Below are 19,728 nucleotides of genomic sequence, written 5' to 3' on the forward strand. Positions count from 1 at the left end.
CTAAGGATGCCTGCTCCGGCCTACTTCAGTCAAATTCACTAGTCTGAATATGAAAAGTAAAAACAGAGCAGCACACCTGAACAAACTGGTTCCTATCAGCTGCTCTCAGAACAAGCATTCCCCTTCCATGTTTAAACAGATACATTACAGAGGAGCTGCACATTCACCATGGATAGAGCACACTGCTACTACTGTGTTAAAAGGCAGACACTGAGATTACCATTAATATCTTGTGCTGCAATGAATATTAGATTCAAAAATCTTTTAAGATACCACTATTGAATATGTTTCACATATTTGTAGTTAACGGCAACCATTTTAACATATGTGACTTTCATAAAATCAATTTAAATTATTTAATAGCTCATAAATCAATAATTTAAACTGAGACTTACAGCCGGTCTGGTTCAGACTCAGTGCTGCCATAAGCAGCATGCTCAGTGCTTTCTTCAGTGGTTTTAAAAGTAGAAACTAATAGGACATAATACCATAAAACCTTTTCTTCATGTTATTGATATTTATACCAAAATGGAAAAAATACAATCCCATTTCTGAAAATGCTGTTAAACATGTTAAAAATAAATTCACTTTTTAATTTTTAGTTTTTATCAAAAATATCTAATGATAAATTGGTACAGTGAAAATTTTGGTGTTTTCTGTTATAGATATGTTAAACATGTGGTTGTATCTCTTTTCCATTTCACTAAGCTCTGGGAATTGAGAAAGTAAAAAAAAGAAAAAAAAAAAAGAAATATATATATATATAGATAGATATATATATATATATATAGAAAAAATATACGCTAGTGGTCAAACAATTGAAACACATATACAGTATAATGGAATTTCAAGTTGTCTGTAAAGTTATTTTATAAAAGTTTCCTGAAATCTCCGATCTAGACATAAGCGACTTATAATCAAAGCTGTTTCACTGAGTCCATTTTAATTGAAAATAACACCATGAGTGAGGTAACTGGTTGCAGCTGCATACATGCTTTAGTAATGAGAAAGAAATACTGCACAACATTCCTAAATTTTAGCCGGAAAATGTATTTCTCTGAAATACAAATGCTTTTAAAGTAGAACACATAAATGGTGAGAATGAGAATATAACTTCCTCGAGACATTTGGGGTTTATCAACTGCTACATTGCATCAGCCCATTAAATCATACAACCTTCAGTGTTTCTATCTGGTTATATTTTCATACATTCACTTCTCAGTCTAAGATTTTATTTGTTCAGACTGTCTACATCATCTGTCTCCTTGTGTCCTGTTACATAATGAACAGAGGTTTTTGACTCCGATAGGTAAATGAATTCATAAGTTACATGATCAAGTTGTGCATTTTCAAAATGTAAACAAGAAGAGTTGAATAAAATACACAGACAACGGAAATCAGACATGCTTGGATTTTGGTTACTCAATTCTCACCAAATATGTGAAAATACACTTAAAAGAAAATCCAGATTTGACCAAAGGACATGCACAGAGAGAGTTCAGCTATCAGAATGTTTAAAAACCTGGGAGAGAAGTTCAGGCTCCACTGTGGCTCATATACTGACGTTGCGCATCAGCAATTTCAATAGTGCAGTTCTATAATATATAATGCAAAGCCTTGCTTAATCAATAATAAAATTCTGCAAGAGTCAGTGTTAGGATGAACAAATGGGAGTGGTTTTGATCCAGAGGTTCCTTACAGGGCTGAGACAGCTCGAGCTGAAGATGTGCAGTCTTACACATGAGACCGGAATGAAGAACAAACTAATGATTGGTCTACCGGTGCATAAATGATACCCAACAGATTAATTTCCCGGTTCACGACAGCAGAAGCTACATGAAGCAGACTGATCACAGACTACCTCTATTTCCAAAGAAGAGTCCAGTTTGAGCGGCAGTCTTGGACACTAAATATCTCTGCTGTTTTGAACCTTGTTACACTTTGTTTAGACTTCCAGCGAAACTGTCAAGGGGACCTTTTGGATTTATAGGAGAGATAATTGACTTTAAAACACGTATAGGAAAGAAATAAAAATATATCATGAATGACATTTTAACTGCTTATAATGTATTCTGCCTGTAGAAGCCCATCACTCCGTGACGGCTGTTGATCTAGGAACAATCTGTTCCCACTCAGCCACTCTGCTGGGTGTCAGTGGTGCCAAATCAGCCATCAGTCATGTTGCCTTTGCCCTCTGGCCAGCCGTGACTCCTTCAGCTCTCTGACTGGCAGAACACCTGTCTAACTCTGTGTAAGGTGCAGCTGTCCACCACACTCTCTCTATCTCTCCTGTGCGGCGGCTGCAAATCACAGTTAAAGTACTAAAGCAGAGTAAGCTGTTCACAAATTGTTACTATACTCTCAATTCATCAGACTGACTTCTAACAAAATAAAGAGTACACATGTCTTTGTGCATCACAAAGTAATGTAAGGTGCAGAGTTCTCAAATGGAAGGGAAAGCTTTTCGCTGTCTGAATAATACAGGTGGCTTTTGAACAGGATCTGGAGCCTTTAATCAGCTTCATTACTAGTCTTTTACCACAAGAGGACTTTCCAGGAGAAACATTTAATCTAGCATTGTCTTGCATTGTCTTGTCTAAAATTATTGGGACACACTGACATGCACCTGGGCTTACTAAACAAAATAAATTAACTTTGCCTGATTCTCTGCCCTTTTAAAATCACTTATTGATCCTCATCAAAAGCTTCTGGGAAGGTTTGCCTGCTCAGCAACAATGGCTTTGATCCATTTTACTCTGCAACACTCAGGAAGTGTGTGACCTTTACAGGCAAAACACTTCTAAAGGGAATCGTTTCAACGTATAATTCTTCATTTTGCTTATTAATGTAAACAGGGGGCCTATTTTACTCCATTTAGTGCATTCAGCTAGGCTGTACAGTACGAGATGAGTTAGTTCCTCCTAAAAGCAGATTCAACCTTTATTGTTGTCATTGCGATTTAATGAGGCAAGAAAGGACAAGGGTGGCAAACTGCCAAGTTGACCAGAAGCAGGAGAGTAAGGGACGGAGGAAGGAAATGAAATGGATATCACTGAACAGTACTAGGAACAGTACTATACTAGTACTAGGAACCCAGAAGGCTGGTAAAAAAATAGATTATCAGGTGACGTGTACAGCGGTTTACACCCAACGTTAAAATTTCTGTGTTGTCTAAGAGCATTAGATCTCGACAGAGGTGTCAAAAGTATGAATGTTCATAACTAAAAAAAAAAAGTAGAAATCCTAGTGTTTAAAATACTTGTAGAAGTTAGAGTATCCACTTAAGCTTTTTACCCAAGTAACTTGTAAAAGCACAATTTTTAAAAATGCTTTAAATATAAAAGTAAAAGTAATGCAGAAAAAAAATGTTAAGGACAGATGCTTTACTGCATTAGCTTATTAACAGAACATTTTCCTACAATTCTGGATGTTAATGTTCTTATAGTCGATTTAATAACTACCAGTAATAGCAGCACTGTCAAAGTTAACTTTGCATCATCTTGAAAATCATTTCTTCGGGGTATATGGTGAACAACAAAATTAGTGCAGCACACATAAATAAATTGACTGGATGAAACAAACTATTTTGATGTTTTTTTTTGTTTGTTTGTTTGTTTTTAAATACTAACAGGCCATAATGGAAGCGAGCTTAAATGAAACAAAACTATTTTCTAAAATTCCCAAAAAAAAAAAAATACAATGAGTAGAAGTAAAAAGTTTTCTATAAAGAGAAAAATTACTGTAGTAAAGTATAGATAGCTAAAATTTCCACTTAAGTAAGGTAATTAAGTATTTGTACTTTCTTACTTTCGTTTTTGACATCTCTGCATATGGACTGTTGTGTGGCACAAAGACATTATTAACCATGTTATTAGCAAAAGGCTGTAAATCCACAGTGACTCTAATAGAACCAAGACACTAAATCAACACATTGATTACCCCAAACATAATCTGACAAGAGTAAAAAAAAAAAATTAGCTTTGAGGGAAACTCTCAATCTAATGAAACTATTGTCCAACCACCAGGGAGTTGTGACCATTTTGAGGACATCACTTCCTGAAACAAAAAATAGAGCAGTGTTGATGTGCACCATATCGGAATTGTTACAATTGCTGCAGTGCTATCAGATTACTCCTTAAAAATAAGCCAAGCATACTCTGGAGTTAATGTGCAACGAGGCAATATAACAACTAAAATACATAAAATAGCTGAATAAGCTTTTAATAATTAGTATGCTAGTATGAAAAATGACTCAGTTTGCTTTCAGTAACTGCCCATTGTTTTACATTTTCATTGTTTCCCAAGTTCTAATTCCCTTTTTTATATTATAATTTTTTTTATGCAATAATTTTCTAATCTGCACCCTCTGAGTAAAGCTATGACAGTAACTGAACCAAAGACTCTAAGGAATGTTTCCAGGACACCTTGTTGAATCTATGCCTCAAAGGTTTATCTAAATATATAGATATATGCACACACATTCAATCACATAACCACAATACATTTGTTGTGGTTTGTTTCTTTTTTTTCTGTAAAGCGATGCTCCGTTGTTTCTTTCAATCATTTGTAAAAGTTTTTATTGCAAAATCTTATTTTATCTTATTTTTTTTTATATATATTAAAACCTCACAGTATGTTCTAGGCCATTTCAGGTCATTCTGACTCAATCCTGTCTATCATTTCTGGCTTCATCTGCGAACCTTTTACCTCCTTGTAATAGTGCTGAACAGCAACAGCCTGTATTGCACCTGCACTAAATCTGACTGAGGTGCTTCTACAAACAATGCCCAGCTTGTCCTTAACTGCAGCCTTACTATCTCAATTCATGGGAACACAATGAGTATAGGCTGTAAAATACCCAGTAAAGAGATTTGGAAGATTTATTTTTAAAAGTAATTAACCTTAAATCGTAACTGATAGTCTTGTTTCAATTAATCCTGAGAGTCACATTTCACCGATAATGGTTACCTGCGAAGATAAATCACTCCTAAGCTTTAGGTTTATTAAAATGTCTGTTAAAGTTATATTTTTCTATCCCTTTCTGTGACTGTTACAGGGTGTATACTGTGGCTTTCACTGCCATATACAACAGTATGCTCCTAATTGCCCCCTGTAATACATTTCCATATATTTCATATTGAAATAAACATAGTAATAAAAATTCTGCAATGAATCCTAAGCAACAAATCCCCAGGCCTCCATAAGCTATACAGCTCATTCAGTGCTAAATTTGCTCCCAAGGTAGAACCTGATTTCATGTTCAAATCTCACCACGAGGCACTGTAAACTGAAAACAAAATACTATTATGCTAAAAACAGTAATATATACACATATATATGTATAAATACAATGTCCTGAGGTATATGGCTCCTCTGAGAACAAACTGCATCCTAGGGGAAATCAGCTATGAGAGAAACTTTCTAAATTAGGCTGTCAATATCCACACTAGGGAAAGTTATTTGATTTTTCCATACAATCCATGAAGCCTATTTATAGCATGTCAAGACCCTTTTTTCTGGTCTAAGATAAGGCTGAACTTTTAATCTCAGCTCAAAGCAGCTTAAGTCCTTATTAAAAATTCAGGATCTCATTAGCCTCCAGATTAGACTCAAAGACTAACCCTGGTGTTTCTATGATCATGCGGCCTGCAGGAAAATACTATGATGCCACCCTAAAGCTGACAGTTTCTACAGAACAAAAGCTACACAGGATGCTAGAAGAGTCAGAGATGTTGTGAAGGGAGAAGCACAAACATCTCCATCTAGAGGTGGAAGAACAAAGCTGTAAGTTATCCATTGTTGTTTCTAGGACACCTTGCAAAAGTATTTAGACCTCTGAAACTTTATTCTCAACTACAAATGAAACTTTGTTCTCATATTAAAACCATAAAAATTTATCATAGTTATTAAGATTTTAATTAATAGACCAGCACAGTCTAAAGCAGGGGTTTAAAACATTTCAAATTCAAAGAGCCATTTTTTTTACTTCAGTCCAACAAATACATATTTAGAGCTGTAAATAACCTCCTAGCCATTTCAATTTTTTTTATTATAAAAAAAGAAATTTCTGACAAAAAAAAGACCAACATTTCTGCTACTTAAAAAAATCTGAAAAATATATTTCCTTTATATTTAGAGTCAATTCATTTTGAAATTTAATGCAATAAAAGTATTTTTTTTTTAAGAATTACCTGGCTTTTTATCATTTTTAGCCAAAGTGATAAAAATCCATTGTCGAGTGTCTAGTGAACCACTTGTTTATCCGGAGCCATGTTACTATAAAAAAAAAACTATATATGGGACATGCATTTGTATATAACCTAAATTAATATGGTATTCTTAAATAAAATCCAGTACAATCAATAACCTCTAAAAAGCAACAGTCAAGAGAGTTAGTCAGTGAGTGATTCAATCTTAGTATAAATATAGATTTTCTGTTAGTGCCTATTTTTTTTACAGCATAAATGCCCTCATAAGCAAGGAGAGATACCAGTTAGATCAGGAATAAATATTTTGTATTGTTTCAGCTGAGCTAGGTCATAAAGCCATATCCAAAACGTTGATTTTACAGAATGATGTTTAATGATCCTCAGAAAGAAACGTCACAACTGCAAACCAAACAGATTCTAACTCACTGGCCAAAATAAGAATTATTTCATGGGTCATCATGGGGATAATTCAGGTGTCGCTTGGAATTGAGTTTAAGTGTGGTTTAGGTTTAGGTATGTGTTCATAAGAGTTACAGTAAGGGCCCAGGTTGGGCTATAGAAAGGGATGGAAGTCAAAGGAAACTCCCTCTAAGGATAGAGGGAAATAACATGTGTGTCTATCTAAGTATGTAAGCAAATATATCTATGTCAATAATAACCTCATTCTTTAAAATCTATCTTTGATATTGATAATTTTTTGCTGACGAATACACCTGTTGGTACCAACAAATCCAAACAAATGGCTATACTGACCACAAGCCAAAGATGTTAAATGTTCAAAAGGTAAATGTTCAAAAAGAGGTGAAAAACCGCAGTCAACAACAAAACCGTAAATTTGTACATTAAGGATGGCAAACAGGCAGCAGGCGTGCATTAAAAAGAGGCAAACTGAGTCAGCAGGAGTTTACAAAGCATCCTCTGCAGATCTGGTACTCATCAACCGGGCTTACAAGCCTCATTAACTAACTGTGTGGGAATCAAGACCATACAAGAGGGTCGTAAGATTTTTTTTCAGCTTTATAACGATTTTGTTAAAAATGAAGCATAATGATGAAAGTAATAAAAGGAAACTCAACAGCAGCTTAAAACAAGGACCCACTGCTCCAATAATTAAATATTCAATGGTCAAAAGTGTACAAAGTGAGGCCCACTTTGCTTGGAGAAAATTAAAGTGAAATTAATATATCAGTAGTGTTCTGTTATTTGAAAGAATTACCAATAGAAACTCACTGGAGGGAATTTAAAATGAAAATTAGGAGCTTAAGCATAAATAGAGCTTCATTCATTTATTGTGGGTCTTACAAGGTTTTTTTATTCATCAGGCAACTCGAAGTCTCGATGGACGCCCTAAGTAACAGAGAAATCCAATCTAGTTTATGCTTAATTATTCTCTATATCTTTTTATTACTTCATCTGATCCACATTTTAATTCTCTGTGTTACGTGAGGTTTCTATTATCCCTAAATTGCATTTAACTCCAGATACATGAGCAATAACAATTAAAAGTTTAGGCCTGCTGGAGGTTTATAAGGTTGACAAACTTTTGTTTTTATAGTGTAATTTAGAAGGAACTTTCATATCAACTGGTTTTACTATGTATATGTACATTTTTTCCAGTTTTGAAAAATGAGAACAAGAAAAAAAAAAGCTACAGGACTGCAGAAGTGTATATTTTCCATTGCTGGTTTAACCATCTTTTGCTCCACACACGCATGCACAAAACCCGCCTATCATAAAGGTAGATAAGATCTGTGGAAAAGTTGAGTTTCACATCTAAGCGTTGGTTAATCACCGATCTCCTGAAGTGAAGGAAATCAAGGCTGATAAAAAGCAGGGTTATAAAATCTGAAAACAACCTTTTCACAAACAGCTAATTTTAATTGGATGTCTTTTTCCACTGAAACAATTTACCCTGGTCATCTCTGCCTGGCCGAAACATGCAAGCATATTTAAAAAAAACTAATAAAAAAACTTAGAACCTCACAGGGTTAGCAGGCTGAAAAAAAAGGTTTAAAATATCATCCACAAAATTCAGACAAATAATGCTAACAAAAAAAGCCACCTCTAGATCTGTATATGCTGTATAAAGCACCAAATCATTTATGTTGCTTTTCATACTAACAAGTAAGTAATCCTAGCAGTAATGTTTGGGGGAAAAAAGCATGAAAGAACCCATTAACATTAAACAGTTGTTTTTCTTGAAAGAAAGCAGATTAAACTTCCACCAATCTGATAAGTAGCACTGATTGCGAGGTTTTGGAAAGGTTGCAATAAAGCTACATCAGCTACTTATGCACTTTATATGTACCGCATTAAATATTTCATAAACATTAAAGCACAGACTTTAGTATACAGATGGCTTGAGGCTAAGGAATATCAGAACAATGCACATTTATGTATCACCAATATACTGAATACTAATAATTTTAAACATATGAAGTAATAAGTGACTCCAAGTAAATTAGAATGTCAAATTACTGATGCAGGCTGTACTCTGTTAGTCCTGCGAAGGTTTTTCGTGCTTTTTTTCTTCAGCTCAAACTCATGTCAAAGCCAATACTTCAATCCGGCTCAGGCTGCCTGATCAGACAACTACAGTATCAGCTCGTAAGTTGTAGCTTGAGTTTATCGAACAGATAGAGCCTCCGTTGTCACCTTGTGCTCTTAAAGGGATCCTGTATGTTAGGGTGACCATATTTTCATTTGGGAAAACCAGGACACCTTGGAGCCGGGGGTGGGGGGGGGGGGGGGTGGGGGGGGTGGGGGGGGTGGGGGGTTGTGGGGGGGTGGCGGAAGGGGTGGGGATCTCTGTTCCCATGCATAGAGATGTCTGTGGCATGCACTCACTTAACATAGGCCTACGTAATCCTACAATAACATGATATTTACAGTTGATTTATTAAAAATACTTTTCAGTAAAAGTCAACAGCAATAACTCCAATAAAAAATAATAATTTGATTTAAAACGTATTTAATAAAAATGCATAACAATTCCTGCAATGAATGAATAGCACAATGAAAGAAATAATGTCTCATCTAAACATCCCTCACTTAACAATAAAAGTTAACAATGACTCTCAACTCCCAATAACCGATGATACTCAGCCTCAGCAATGAACAAAATAATGTCTGTTCTGTAGGCTATTGGAAAAAATAAATTAACAAATGAGCTAATTAACAAAAAATACCTCTTGTGTAGCAAAAATAACTCAAAATGTACCAAAAACGAACAAACATATCAATACACTATCTTTACTTTCGGTGTCCAGGTGGCTTTTCAGATCCCTTGCACCTCCATTGGACACCGAGACATATCTGCCTGCTTTGCACACTGTGCACAAGGCCTCCCATTTCTCTCGACCCACTCTGAAAGCGGGGAAACTCTTTTGTAAATCGTCGGTAAACATACATTTGCAGCTTTGCATGTTGTTGGCGAACTGACAGCCACGCTCTCTATATTCTGATTAAGAACTGACGCGGCTCAGGGATTACGTCACACGCCGCGCCGTGCACAGTGCCCTAGTGCCTATAAATTTATGGTCCAATTAAGGTAAATAAAAAACAGGACATTTCCTCACTTTCTAAAAAAAACCCGGGACGCCCGGGACAGGACGTGAAATACGGACATGTCCTGGGAAATACGGACGTTTGGTCACCCTACTGTATGTCAGGTATGGTAAAATGTCATCCATGCAGAGCTTTAAAGTGTGTCATGCAACACCTGATACCAAAAACACTTCAACATTGATAAATAAATCAGAAACTTTAAAGCAAAATTTTATTCAGAAAGACGTGTTTCACTACTTTAACCTAAGAATTTTTCTTTATATAAAAGCTTGATCTTAATCAGTTTACTTTATATTATAAAGGCAATGAAAATTTGCTTTTTCTTTGATTTAGTTCTTTTATTTCTGTTTGTTCAACAAAAAAAAAACAAAATAAAAAACAAAATTCATCATATTAGGCACAACTTACCACTTTGAAAATCAAAAATTCCTTCTTTCCTTTCATGCAAAATCATAAGATATAAGCCAAGATATCATGAGGAGAATTCTGAGTTTCACAACTGTGGTTCTGCCATGGTGTGAGGTGTTGCAGATCCATAGTGCAAGTGGATCAAGGCAGCAGAAAATGTACAAATAATTAATGACAAACTGAAAACCAGCAAACAGAAAGAAACACCAATAAAAACAAATCCAGCAGAGAGGAAACAAAAAACCAGGAATGACTTCAGAGATAGGATGAGCTACATACAAACTTCATTCATGAAGTTCATAAAAAAACACAGGCTTATTGGGTATGCAGTTATTACCAATGTTTCCTGACCCAGCATGATTGCAGGTTTATCAGCTGATCACACTCCACAGAGCATTGCTTTTGAATCTATTCTCTTCATAAGGTCCAGTATTGACCCGCCACACCCACACCTTCTCTGTTCATCACAGGTATTAAACAGGAAGGAGGAGGTCAGTGTGCATAACTCCAATGTAGAAAAAGGTGATAAAGAAACACAGTTAAATATGAACAAGCAATCAAATGCATTATTGGTATAAATAATTAATATGCTTCATATGCACAATGCCTCATGATGCAGTCATTTTATGGGAGACCCTACCTACTGAATGTATTAACATTATGAAACCGTAGCACAACCATTTTTGCCAATATAAAATCATTCTTGTTTTTATTAATAATAACAGGTGTTTAACATAATCAACAACTAACTGACTCTCTGCTTTATGCTCCTTTTAAAGACATCATAATTTATCTATAAATCTAAGATATCATAGTCAGCAATATGCAAAATCCTGCCTGGATGTCGTTGTTAATGCAATTATTCCACATTAGACTATATTAGACTCTCCACCTCACTCACCCATACATCTATTTCTGCGTCTTTTAAACTGCGCTTTTTATTTCTTTCTTTTTCTTATTTTGGCTATGATTGCCAGGGGCTTATTTAAATACAAAAATAACATTCATGTAGCGCATTGCTTGGACCATTTACAGCTGAATGCAGGCATGAAGAGAGTTAAACATGAGGTGGAATCTTGTATGAAAAGTAGAGGTGTGGAAATGGTTTGATAAAAAAAAATTTTTTTTGGGGGGGTACTCTATTTTCATGGGTTTGTTAATGTGGAATGTGAATTTTTTATGGATTTAACTAAATTGAAACAGCAATGGGTGGAAGAGGCCATTATTCCAAAACTTACATAGAAAGCCTCACTGCACAGTTTAATATAATTTTATTTTAGCAGAAATCTCCTGTAATCTGTAAATAGTAAAATGCTTTTTTGGAGAAGACATATGGCAATGTGCAAGCTTGAGAGCACAATACCAACTCTGAAATATAGGGGTAGCGGTACCGTGTTGTATGAGTTGGGGTCTTGTACTTTTCACAGAATAGAAGGAAACCTGGAGAAATTAGATTTTGTATTACTATTACAGCAAAACGAAGAAATCGGTCAGAAAGTAAAAGCTTAGATACAAATACGTCTTTCAAGTAGACAACCGTGCTGCAGAATATAAGGACAACTGAATCAATTACCAGAACCCTGATCTGAGCTACATGCAATCGTTTTGGGTAAAGATGGGTAAAGTCCTGTGTGAGCAAGTTGACCTAAAAACCTGACTGATTTAAACCGCTTCTGTCTGGATGAATGGGAGAACTTTCTGCAAGCTATTGCAACAAGTTAATGGCGAAATATTTAAAGTGTCTAATCAAATTGAGAAATTTGAAAAGTAGTCTCTCATTTTTCTGCCATGTAGCATTTACAAATAATTATGTTAATCCTAACTAATCTAGGAGGGTGGGTAGGACAAAATGTGTCTCTTGATTCAACTACTTCACTAAAGTCTTTTGTATCTTGGAGACAATTCACACTGATGAAAATTAATTTCCTTTGTAAGCTTCATTACTGTGGGAATGCACTCAGCTGCATAATGAAGATTAATGCCTGTGGCAGGACAGCAGATATGTATCTATGTGATATCCTTTGTATCAACTTTATATTTTTTTTCATCGTTGCAAAGTAGAATATTTCGGAAAAAAAAACGGACACAAAAACCCAAAACATATTAATTCTGTGCACCAAAGAGAAAATACACTCTCATATTCATGTTATTATTACACCTTTGGTACAATTGCTTGCTAAAATGAGCAACATATTTTCTAATATTCGTCATGAGCATAGGCATGAGAAAGCAAGCTTATTTAAAACAGCAGACCACTGATTAAGAAGACATGAAGTTATTTGTAAAGAAAAGGCCAGATTTACGCATAAAAATTTATCCCTACATCAGAAAACAAAAACTTAAAAAAAAAAAAATCAACTAAGTGCCACATCTGTTTTATTGGGTTACAATTACTTTTAGCCTTGTTTTTTTAGGTGCCGTAAAGCAGCAATCTGAGCTCTTATTGTGACCCTTGAGCACTTATGTCTCTCATGGGTTACAAGACCCTTGAGAGACATAAGTGAGTTTTTGAGAAGTTCAGCCTGCCCAGAGCATCATTATGCACAAAGTGCTGTATATTGGCCTGCAAAATCAAAAATTCCTGTCATACATTTCGCTGATGCTTGGGTAAAAAGCTATATGGTGCAGATTGAAGGATTAAAATGAGGCGTAACTGACATAAAAATATTGATTCACTTTGCTTTGTTTGATTAGTATTGGCTTCTTGCTGTAGTGTAATGGTGTGAAGGATATTTTCCTTGCACACCTTTGGCATTTCATCACCAGCTCCAAATGCCTACCCGTGGGTTGCTGACCATCTCCATCCCTTTATTATCGCAGCATACTGAATCTGATCATCAGATGGTTACTTCCAGAGGGTTAAGGTCACATTTTTAAAATGACCAAAACTGTTTTCTATAACAGGAAAGTGAGTTCACAGTTGTCCACTGACCTCCACAGTAGGTAGATTTCATTGTATCTGTGTGGCTTTGGAATATGAGGGAAAGGAGGTGACTGGCATCATGAATATGCAGCCAAAATATTGGCAGCAACTATTTCATGCAATCTTCTCTCTGTTAACCAATATCTCTTGATTTAATGTTAGAAAGAATTGAGTCAGTTCTGAATGTAAAGCAGGGTGCAACCCAGAATAAAGCCTGTTGTACCTAATCAATACGCCAGTGCAAGCATGTATTTAGTAATCTTAGTCTTAACAGCAAAGCAGCAGTAATTAATTCGTATTCCTGACACAAACTTGTCCTTCAAGACATCACCACAGGGACCTAAATTTAACATTTGACAAGTTTAACAGTTACAAAGTATAATTTAGTACGTACCCATGTCAACGAATACAATAGAAGCTGTCTTTGAAAGTGCTCATTACATCATCAGAGTTTCTTTAAAGCTAAATATATAAATAATCAATTATGACACTTTCTCAAGCACTCCTACAACACTTTTAGGCTTCAGTCAAACATGCCCTCCAAATGCTCATCAACAGACTGCTAAGAGATATAATTAAAAAAGATGCTCAAAACCTAAACATGTACCTGAAATGAATTAACACCTACCTTCCAGAGTTTCTCCACCCGGGACAACTTGTGTGATTTCATTTTGCCAGATGCAGCACTTACTGATGTGGATGAATCGAGATGCGGTAAAATGTCATTAAAAAAACACCCCAGGACCACAATGAGAACAACCCCAGAATCAGAATCCGCACTCTTCTGAGAAGAAGTGTGCTTATCTCTGTATTCGTCTTTGCGGCCTGTTTCTAACTGCAAGACTGCTCAGATTATGCCCAGTAGAGAGCATAAACCTGACACCTCTGCAGTTGCAGTGGAGCAGGTCGGATCACTGAGGGAATATCAGACTGATCAGGACTGCTGCTGCTGCTCGTTTGCATTCATGCAACTCAACGCTGAAAGGAGAGTGAGGAGTGCCGCCAGCGTGCTCAGGCCCTTTACAACAATCAGCACTGAACCACTTACCTGAGCCATTAGCTGCATCTTGCCTTTAGCACAGATCAGCATTACACACCGCACACAGAACTACTGCCAAGTTATGGAGCATTTCAAACAGTCTGAAGCCTCTCCTGAACTTTCCCTGACACAATACCGGCTTCTTCTGTACAGATAACACCTCCTCTTTTAGTGCATGCAGGGCTTCGAATGTGCTGATGCATGCGGTCTGTGCGTCCTAAAGAAAATGATACCTGTAAGGTGTCACAGCTCTACATACGATCTGTCCCCACAAGGGTATGTGTGAAAAATAAACACTCTGTGTAATGTGACAAATCCCTGTAAAGCTTCTTTAGTGCATAAATTATTTAAAAAAAAAACAAAGCAGGCAGAACAATTCTCCTGAGACATCAAAAAAGAAAATCACTGAAAAAACTTTTATTATGAAAATTACACAACTCAGATCCCACAGAAACAATGCCAGCCACAAAGAGAAAATAATACCTTAATGTAATGGCTGGATAGAAAAATAGACAATCCCCACAAGAGAAACTAAGTTCTGTTGAGCAGAGAAACATCAATCCTCACAGTTCATCATTCCCGTTTTTGGGTGGATATACCTTTTGACAAGCTGCCAGCTCCCAGAATACCGAATCACTGAGCAGTATTCCCCAAACTCGCTTCACCAAACAATTATTATCTCCCAGATCTCTGCTCAGCTAAAGGCGAGCTCCACATTAAAAAAACCTCCACTCCCAGCTTGGAGTGAAGTGACCCACCCTTGAATGAGGTTTGAACCTCGTTCTGACTCCCAAGGTCTGTTCCAGGGAAATCCATGGGGAAATATTGATAGAAGATGATGATTGTCCTGCTGCAAAAGTGATGAATCACAAACTGTGCCTTCAGAGAAAATGCCAGTATGCAAGATGACAGGCCCAGAGGTAAAATCAGTTACACATGACACACTACTGCTAAAGAAGATACAGAGAACTGCTTGGAGATGAAACAACAGCTAGAAACCTACCTTCATGGCAAGAGGGACAAATGGTCATGTTCCTGTCACTCCTCTGTAGAGTGGAATGAACACATGGGTCTGACAAGGACACACATCTCATGTGTTATTCATCAGAAGACTAAACAAGAGCCCAGAGGCAGAATATAGCCCTCTGTGCCATTGTTTAAACCAACAGGCATACCTTAAGCGACATCCCAAAACCAACTTTTTTCTCATCACCCAACCAACATTAAGAAATTAAGTTCCTTTGGTGTCAAAAAAAACTCCCCAGTCCTAAGATTGCTTGTAGAGACTCTGAGCTGTGCTTTATGGTAAAAAAAAAAAAAATTTGAAAATCATTTGGGAGTAAAAGTTTGCAAAGTTTAAGGATAAAGAAACTAAATAAATAAAACCAAAAAATACAGACAGACACAGAGTTAACAGAATATCCATATGTCTGCCTGTCTGTCTGTCTGTCTGTTTACAGTATGTATGCGTCCGTGTATTTTATAGTTTTGGATCAATTACCACTGTACAGTAAGTTGTTTTCAATAAATGCCATATATTACACTCTTTATGAAAGGTAAAGGTTATTTGATTACTGAGTAAATATATAGTTTTTCAATAGTAGATTAACCATAATTACTTTGATTCATCATTTCATGCCTGATAAAGATAAATTATGAATTCTGGTTTCCATTTCATGTTTGTAAGGGCAGAGGCATACAGGAAAAAAAAGGGCACATATTGCATCCTCAGCACCACAGAGGGGACTTTAGCATGCGTTCCTCAACAACTGGGCCACAAGGGGACCCCTCTGTTAAGTGCCTCACTGGTGATAGCCTGAACGTAGAAAATGTTGAAGTAACTGTTCTGTGTCAGAGAGACACAGAGAAAAGAGAAAAGCTAAAAGTAAAATATGTTAGGCCTCCATCTGCAGCTGTTGCCAAATAAAGAAAGAATGCTTTAAAAAAGGACTCCCAAAATGTCAGGAATATTATCGGGGACATTACAATTGCTGATTTGTAACATATCCATTTTTACCTTTTTAATTCACCAGAAAAGATTGTAAAATGCAAAACCAAAGCACATTCAGGGTTGCTTTTTTGATGACTTTATCAATTGTCAAAAAGCTGCTTCTTCCATGCAGTAAAAACTTCTGTAATTAATTGAAGGTCACCAAGCTCCTGTCCTGTGTTCTGAATAAATTAGAGCCAAATCTTTTTTTTATTTTTTTTTTTTATTATTATCACAGAATTTAATACCATTGTTGGTCTGAATATTACCATTATCTTACATCGTCAGAGCAACAAAGATTTAAATTATTGTCCTTGCTGTGGTTTAAAGTCTAGGGAAGATCAAAAAAACAAACCCTTAAAGAGACATCCCTGACACCTGGTCTATGAACTTTACCTGATTAACAGAACAAAGTTAAAGCACTGAGGGTGGAATGAGGAACAGTGATAGAGCTACATTCACAAAGAGGGACATGCTGGTGCTTCCTAAAGGATTGTGCTTAGTGACAAAGACATTTATTTCTATTTTTTAATTTATCTGCCAGAAAACAAAAAATAATTATTATCTAATTATAGAATCATTTAATGTTGATTAATAGCATTGCTCTCATAATCACTGCTCCCCTTCTTCTTTTACATAGAGACTCATCTTCATCTTCCTAGTGAAGCATTTTATTATCACCTTCTAATGATCCCAAACAACAAAAGTCACTTTTTGACTGAAAGAAAGCAGATTTTACATTTTTCATGAGGAATGTTTTATAGGGATGCATTCAATGCCCAGGTTCAGAAATCTGCCTCAATACAGTGCATCAAACAGTAAAAGATTTTATGTTTTTTACTTGTTGGGATTGGCATCCATCCCACTTTGGATGGTGCAGCTCTTCTTTCTAGGAATCTGGCCACATTTATTAGTCCTCCAAAAAACCTGACCACCCAGGGTGCAGACCAGGAAGCAGAGTTGTAGTTTAACACACATCTCTGCAGCTTCTCTACTGTTACCCACTCTTTACTCCATCCAGACAGTGTCTTGCCCACAACCAATATCTAATAAATTAGCAAAGATTCCCAAAGGAGTAAATCATGATAATCTAATTAAAATCAAAATAACTCCAATTGGGGAAAAAGTTAAAACAATTAAATGCGGTCTGTTTAACATAAGATCGCTTTCCTCTAAAAGTCTACTAGTTAATGACTTGATTTGTGATAATCACATTGACTTGTTTTGCCTTACAGAAACCTGGCTGCAGCAAGAGGATTATGTGAGCATAAATGAGGCAACTCCTTCAAGCTATTTAAATTTTCACATCCCCAGAAGTTCTGGGCGAGGAGGAGGAATAGCAACAATCTTCCAGTCTGACTTACTGATTACTCCCAAAACAATTAATACCTACAACTCTTTTGAACATTTAACCCTTAATTTCCCTGATCCAAATTTCAAGGCAAGAAAACCTCTTCTTTTTGTAACTTTGTATCGTCCACCAGGTCCCTACTCTGAATTTTTAGATGAGTTTTCAGAGTTCCTTTCTGATTTGGTATTAAATACTGACAGGGTCATCATAGTGGGAGATTTTAACATCCATGCTGACATTGAAGGCGATAGCTTAAGAGCAGCCTTTAATGCTATCTTAGACACTATTGGCTTTGTTCAAAATGTGAATAGTCCCACGCATTCTCATCTTCATACTTTGGATCTTGTGCTGACATACGGCATAGAATGTGAAGAAATAAAAGTATTTCCTCACAACCCTGTCCTCTCTGACCACTTTCTAATAACCTTCAGGATTACTTTAACAGAGTTCTCCTCCCCCAAAAGAAGGTTCAATTTTAGTAGATCTTTATCAGATAGTGCAGTTATAAATTTTAAAGAATCTGCTTCACTTTCTCTCTCCTCTGTGTCACTGAGCAGTGCTGCAGAGTGCAAAAGCTTAGCTTATTCCCCTTCACAGGTTGATGATTTTGTTGATGGGGTTGCTAGTTCTCTGCGTACTGCCTTAGACAACGCAGCTCCTTTGAAAATGAAAACCGTTAAAAATAGAAAGCTTGCTCCTTGGTTTAATGCAGAGCTGCGTACTTTGAAGCAAAATGCTAGGAAACTGGAGAGAAAATATCGCTCCACAGGCCTGCGAGAGTCCTTCCTAGTCTGGAAAAATGGTTTACTGCTGTATAAGAGGACCCTTTGTAAAGCAAGAGCAGCATACTTCTCCTCATTAATAGAGGAGAATAAGAATAATCCTAGATTACTTTTTAATACAGTTGCCAAACTCACCCAGAGCCATAGCTCTGTTGAACCGTCCATTCCACCTGCTCTTAGCAGCAATGATTTTATGGGATTCTTTATAAATAAGATTGATCTTATTAAAAATAAGATCATAAGCACTCCTCTATCCGCGATTGTACCTGAGGTAGTCATGGAATCTGAACCGGGTTTAGACTGCTTTGATCCAGTTGAACTCTCTGAATTAGCAAAATTATTGTCTTCATCTAAGCCTTCAACTTGTATGTTAGATCCAGTTCCAACCAGGTTATTTAAGGAGGTATTCCCTTTGATCTCCTCCTCCATTTTAGATGTGATTAATCTATCTCTGTTACAGGGATATGTACCTAAAGCTTTTAAGGTTGCTGTAATTAAACCTCTGCTTAAGAAATCGTCTCTTGACCCAGATGACTTGGTCAATTATAGACCTATATCCAATCTTCCTTTCTTATCCAAAATTCTTGAGAAAGTAGTTGCCAAACAAGCTTGCGATCACTTCCACCATAATGAACTTTTTGAAGAGTTTCAGTCTGGCTTTAGAGCTCATCATAGCACTGAAACAGCTCTGGTGAAAGTCACTAATGATATTCTCATGGCCTCAGATAATGGACTTGTATCTGTGCTCGTCCTGTTGGATCTTAGTGCTGCATTTGATACAGTTGACCATAATATTCTTTTAGAAAGACTTGAATACTTTGTTGGAATTAAAGGAACAGCACTAGACTGGTTTAAATCTTATCTATCTGATCGAATTCAGTTTGTTCATATTAATGATAGATCTTCAACACGCTCAAAGGTTACCTGTGGAGTACCACAGCGATCAGTGCTAGGACCAATTCTCTTTACTTTATACATGCTCCCAATTGGTAGAATTATTAGACAGCATGGGATTAATTTCCACTGTTATGCTGATGATACCCAGCTATATCTGTCTATAAATCCAGATGAAGCTAACCCATTACATAGATTACAGGCATGTCTTGAAGACATAAAAACCTGGATGACTCTTAACTTTCTGCTTCTGAATGCAGACAAAACAGAAGTTATAGTCTTTGGACCAGAGTCTCTGAAAAAGAAACTGATTAGCCAGTCACTTCATTTGGATGGGATTAAACTGATTTCAGATAATAAAGTAAAAAATCTTGGTGTTATTTTTGATCAGGACCTGTCATTTAAATCCCATATCAAAGAGGTTTCTAGAATTTCCTTCTTTCATCTGAGGAACATTGCAAAAATTAGAAATATCCTGTCCAGGGGTGATGCTGAGAAACTAGTCCATGCATTTGTTACTTCAAGGCTGGACTATTGTAATTCTTTACTATCAGGAAGTCCACAA

The 19,728-nt window shown here is 36.3% G+C and overlaps 1 protein-coding gene across 4 annotated transcripts in view; it reads right to left on the reverse strand.

Moving 5' to 3' along the window:
- LOC119795660 (dipeptidyl aminopeptidase-like protein 6) overlaps window positions 1–19,728 on the reverse strand; it is a 127,620-nt gene that overhangs the window by 49,670 nt on the left and 58,222 nt on the right. Inside the window, exon 1 of one of the 4 annotated variants that reach the window (XM_038303747.1) lies at window positions 13,736–14,005. The exons of the other annotated variants lie outside the window; for them this stretch is intronic. Within the exon in view, the coding sequence (XP_038159675.1) occupies window positions 13,736–13,777 (42 nt within the window). The 5' untranslated portion in view covers window positions 13,778–14,005. Of the gene's footprint in view, window positions 1–13,735; window positions 14,006–19,728 lie in introns of those variants that run through there. 4 annotated transcript variants of the gene reach the window in all.

Source organism: Cyprinodon tularosa, unplaced genomic scaffold (assembly GCF_016077235.1).
Source record: "Cyprinodon tularosa strain WSP-4 unplaced genomic scaffold, ASM1607723v1 ctg52, whole genome shotgun sequence".
Taxonomy (NCBI): domain Eukaryota; kingdom Metazoa; phylum Chordata; class Actinopteri; order Cyprinodontiformes; family Cyprinodontidae; genus Cyprinodon; species Cyprinodon tularosa.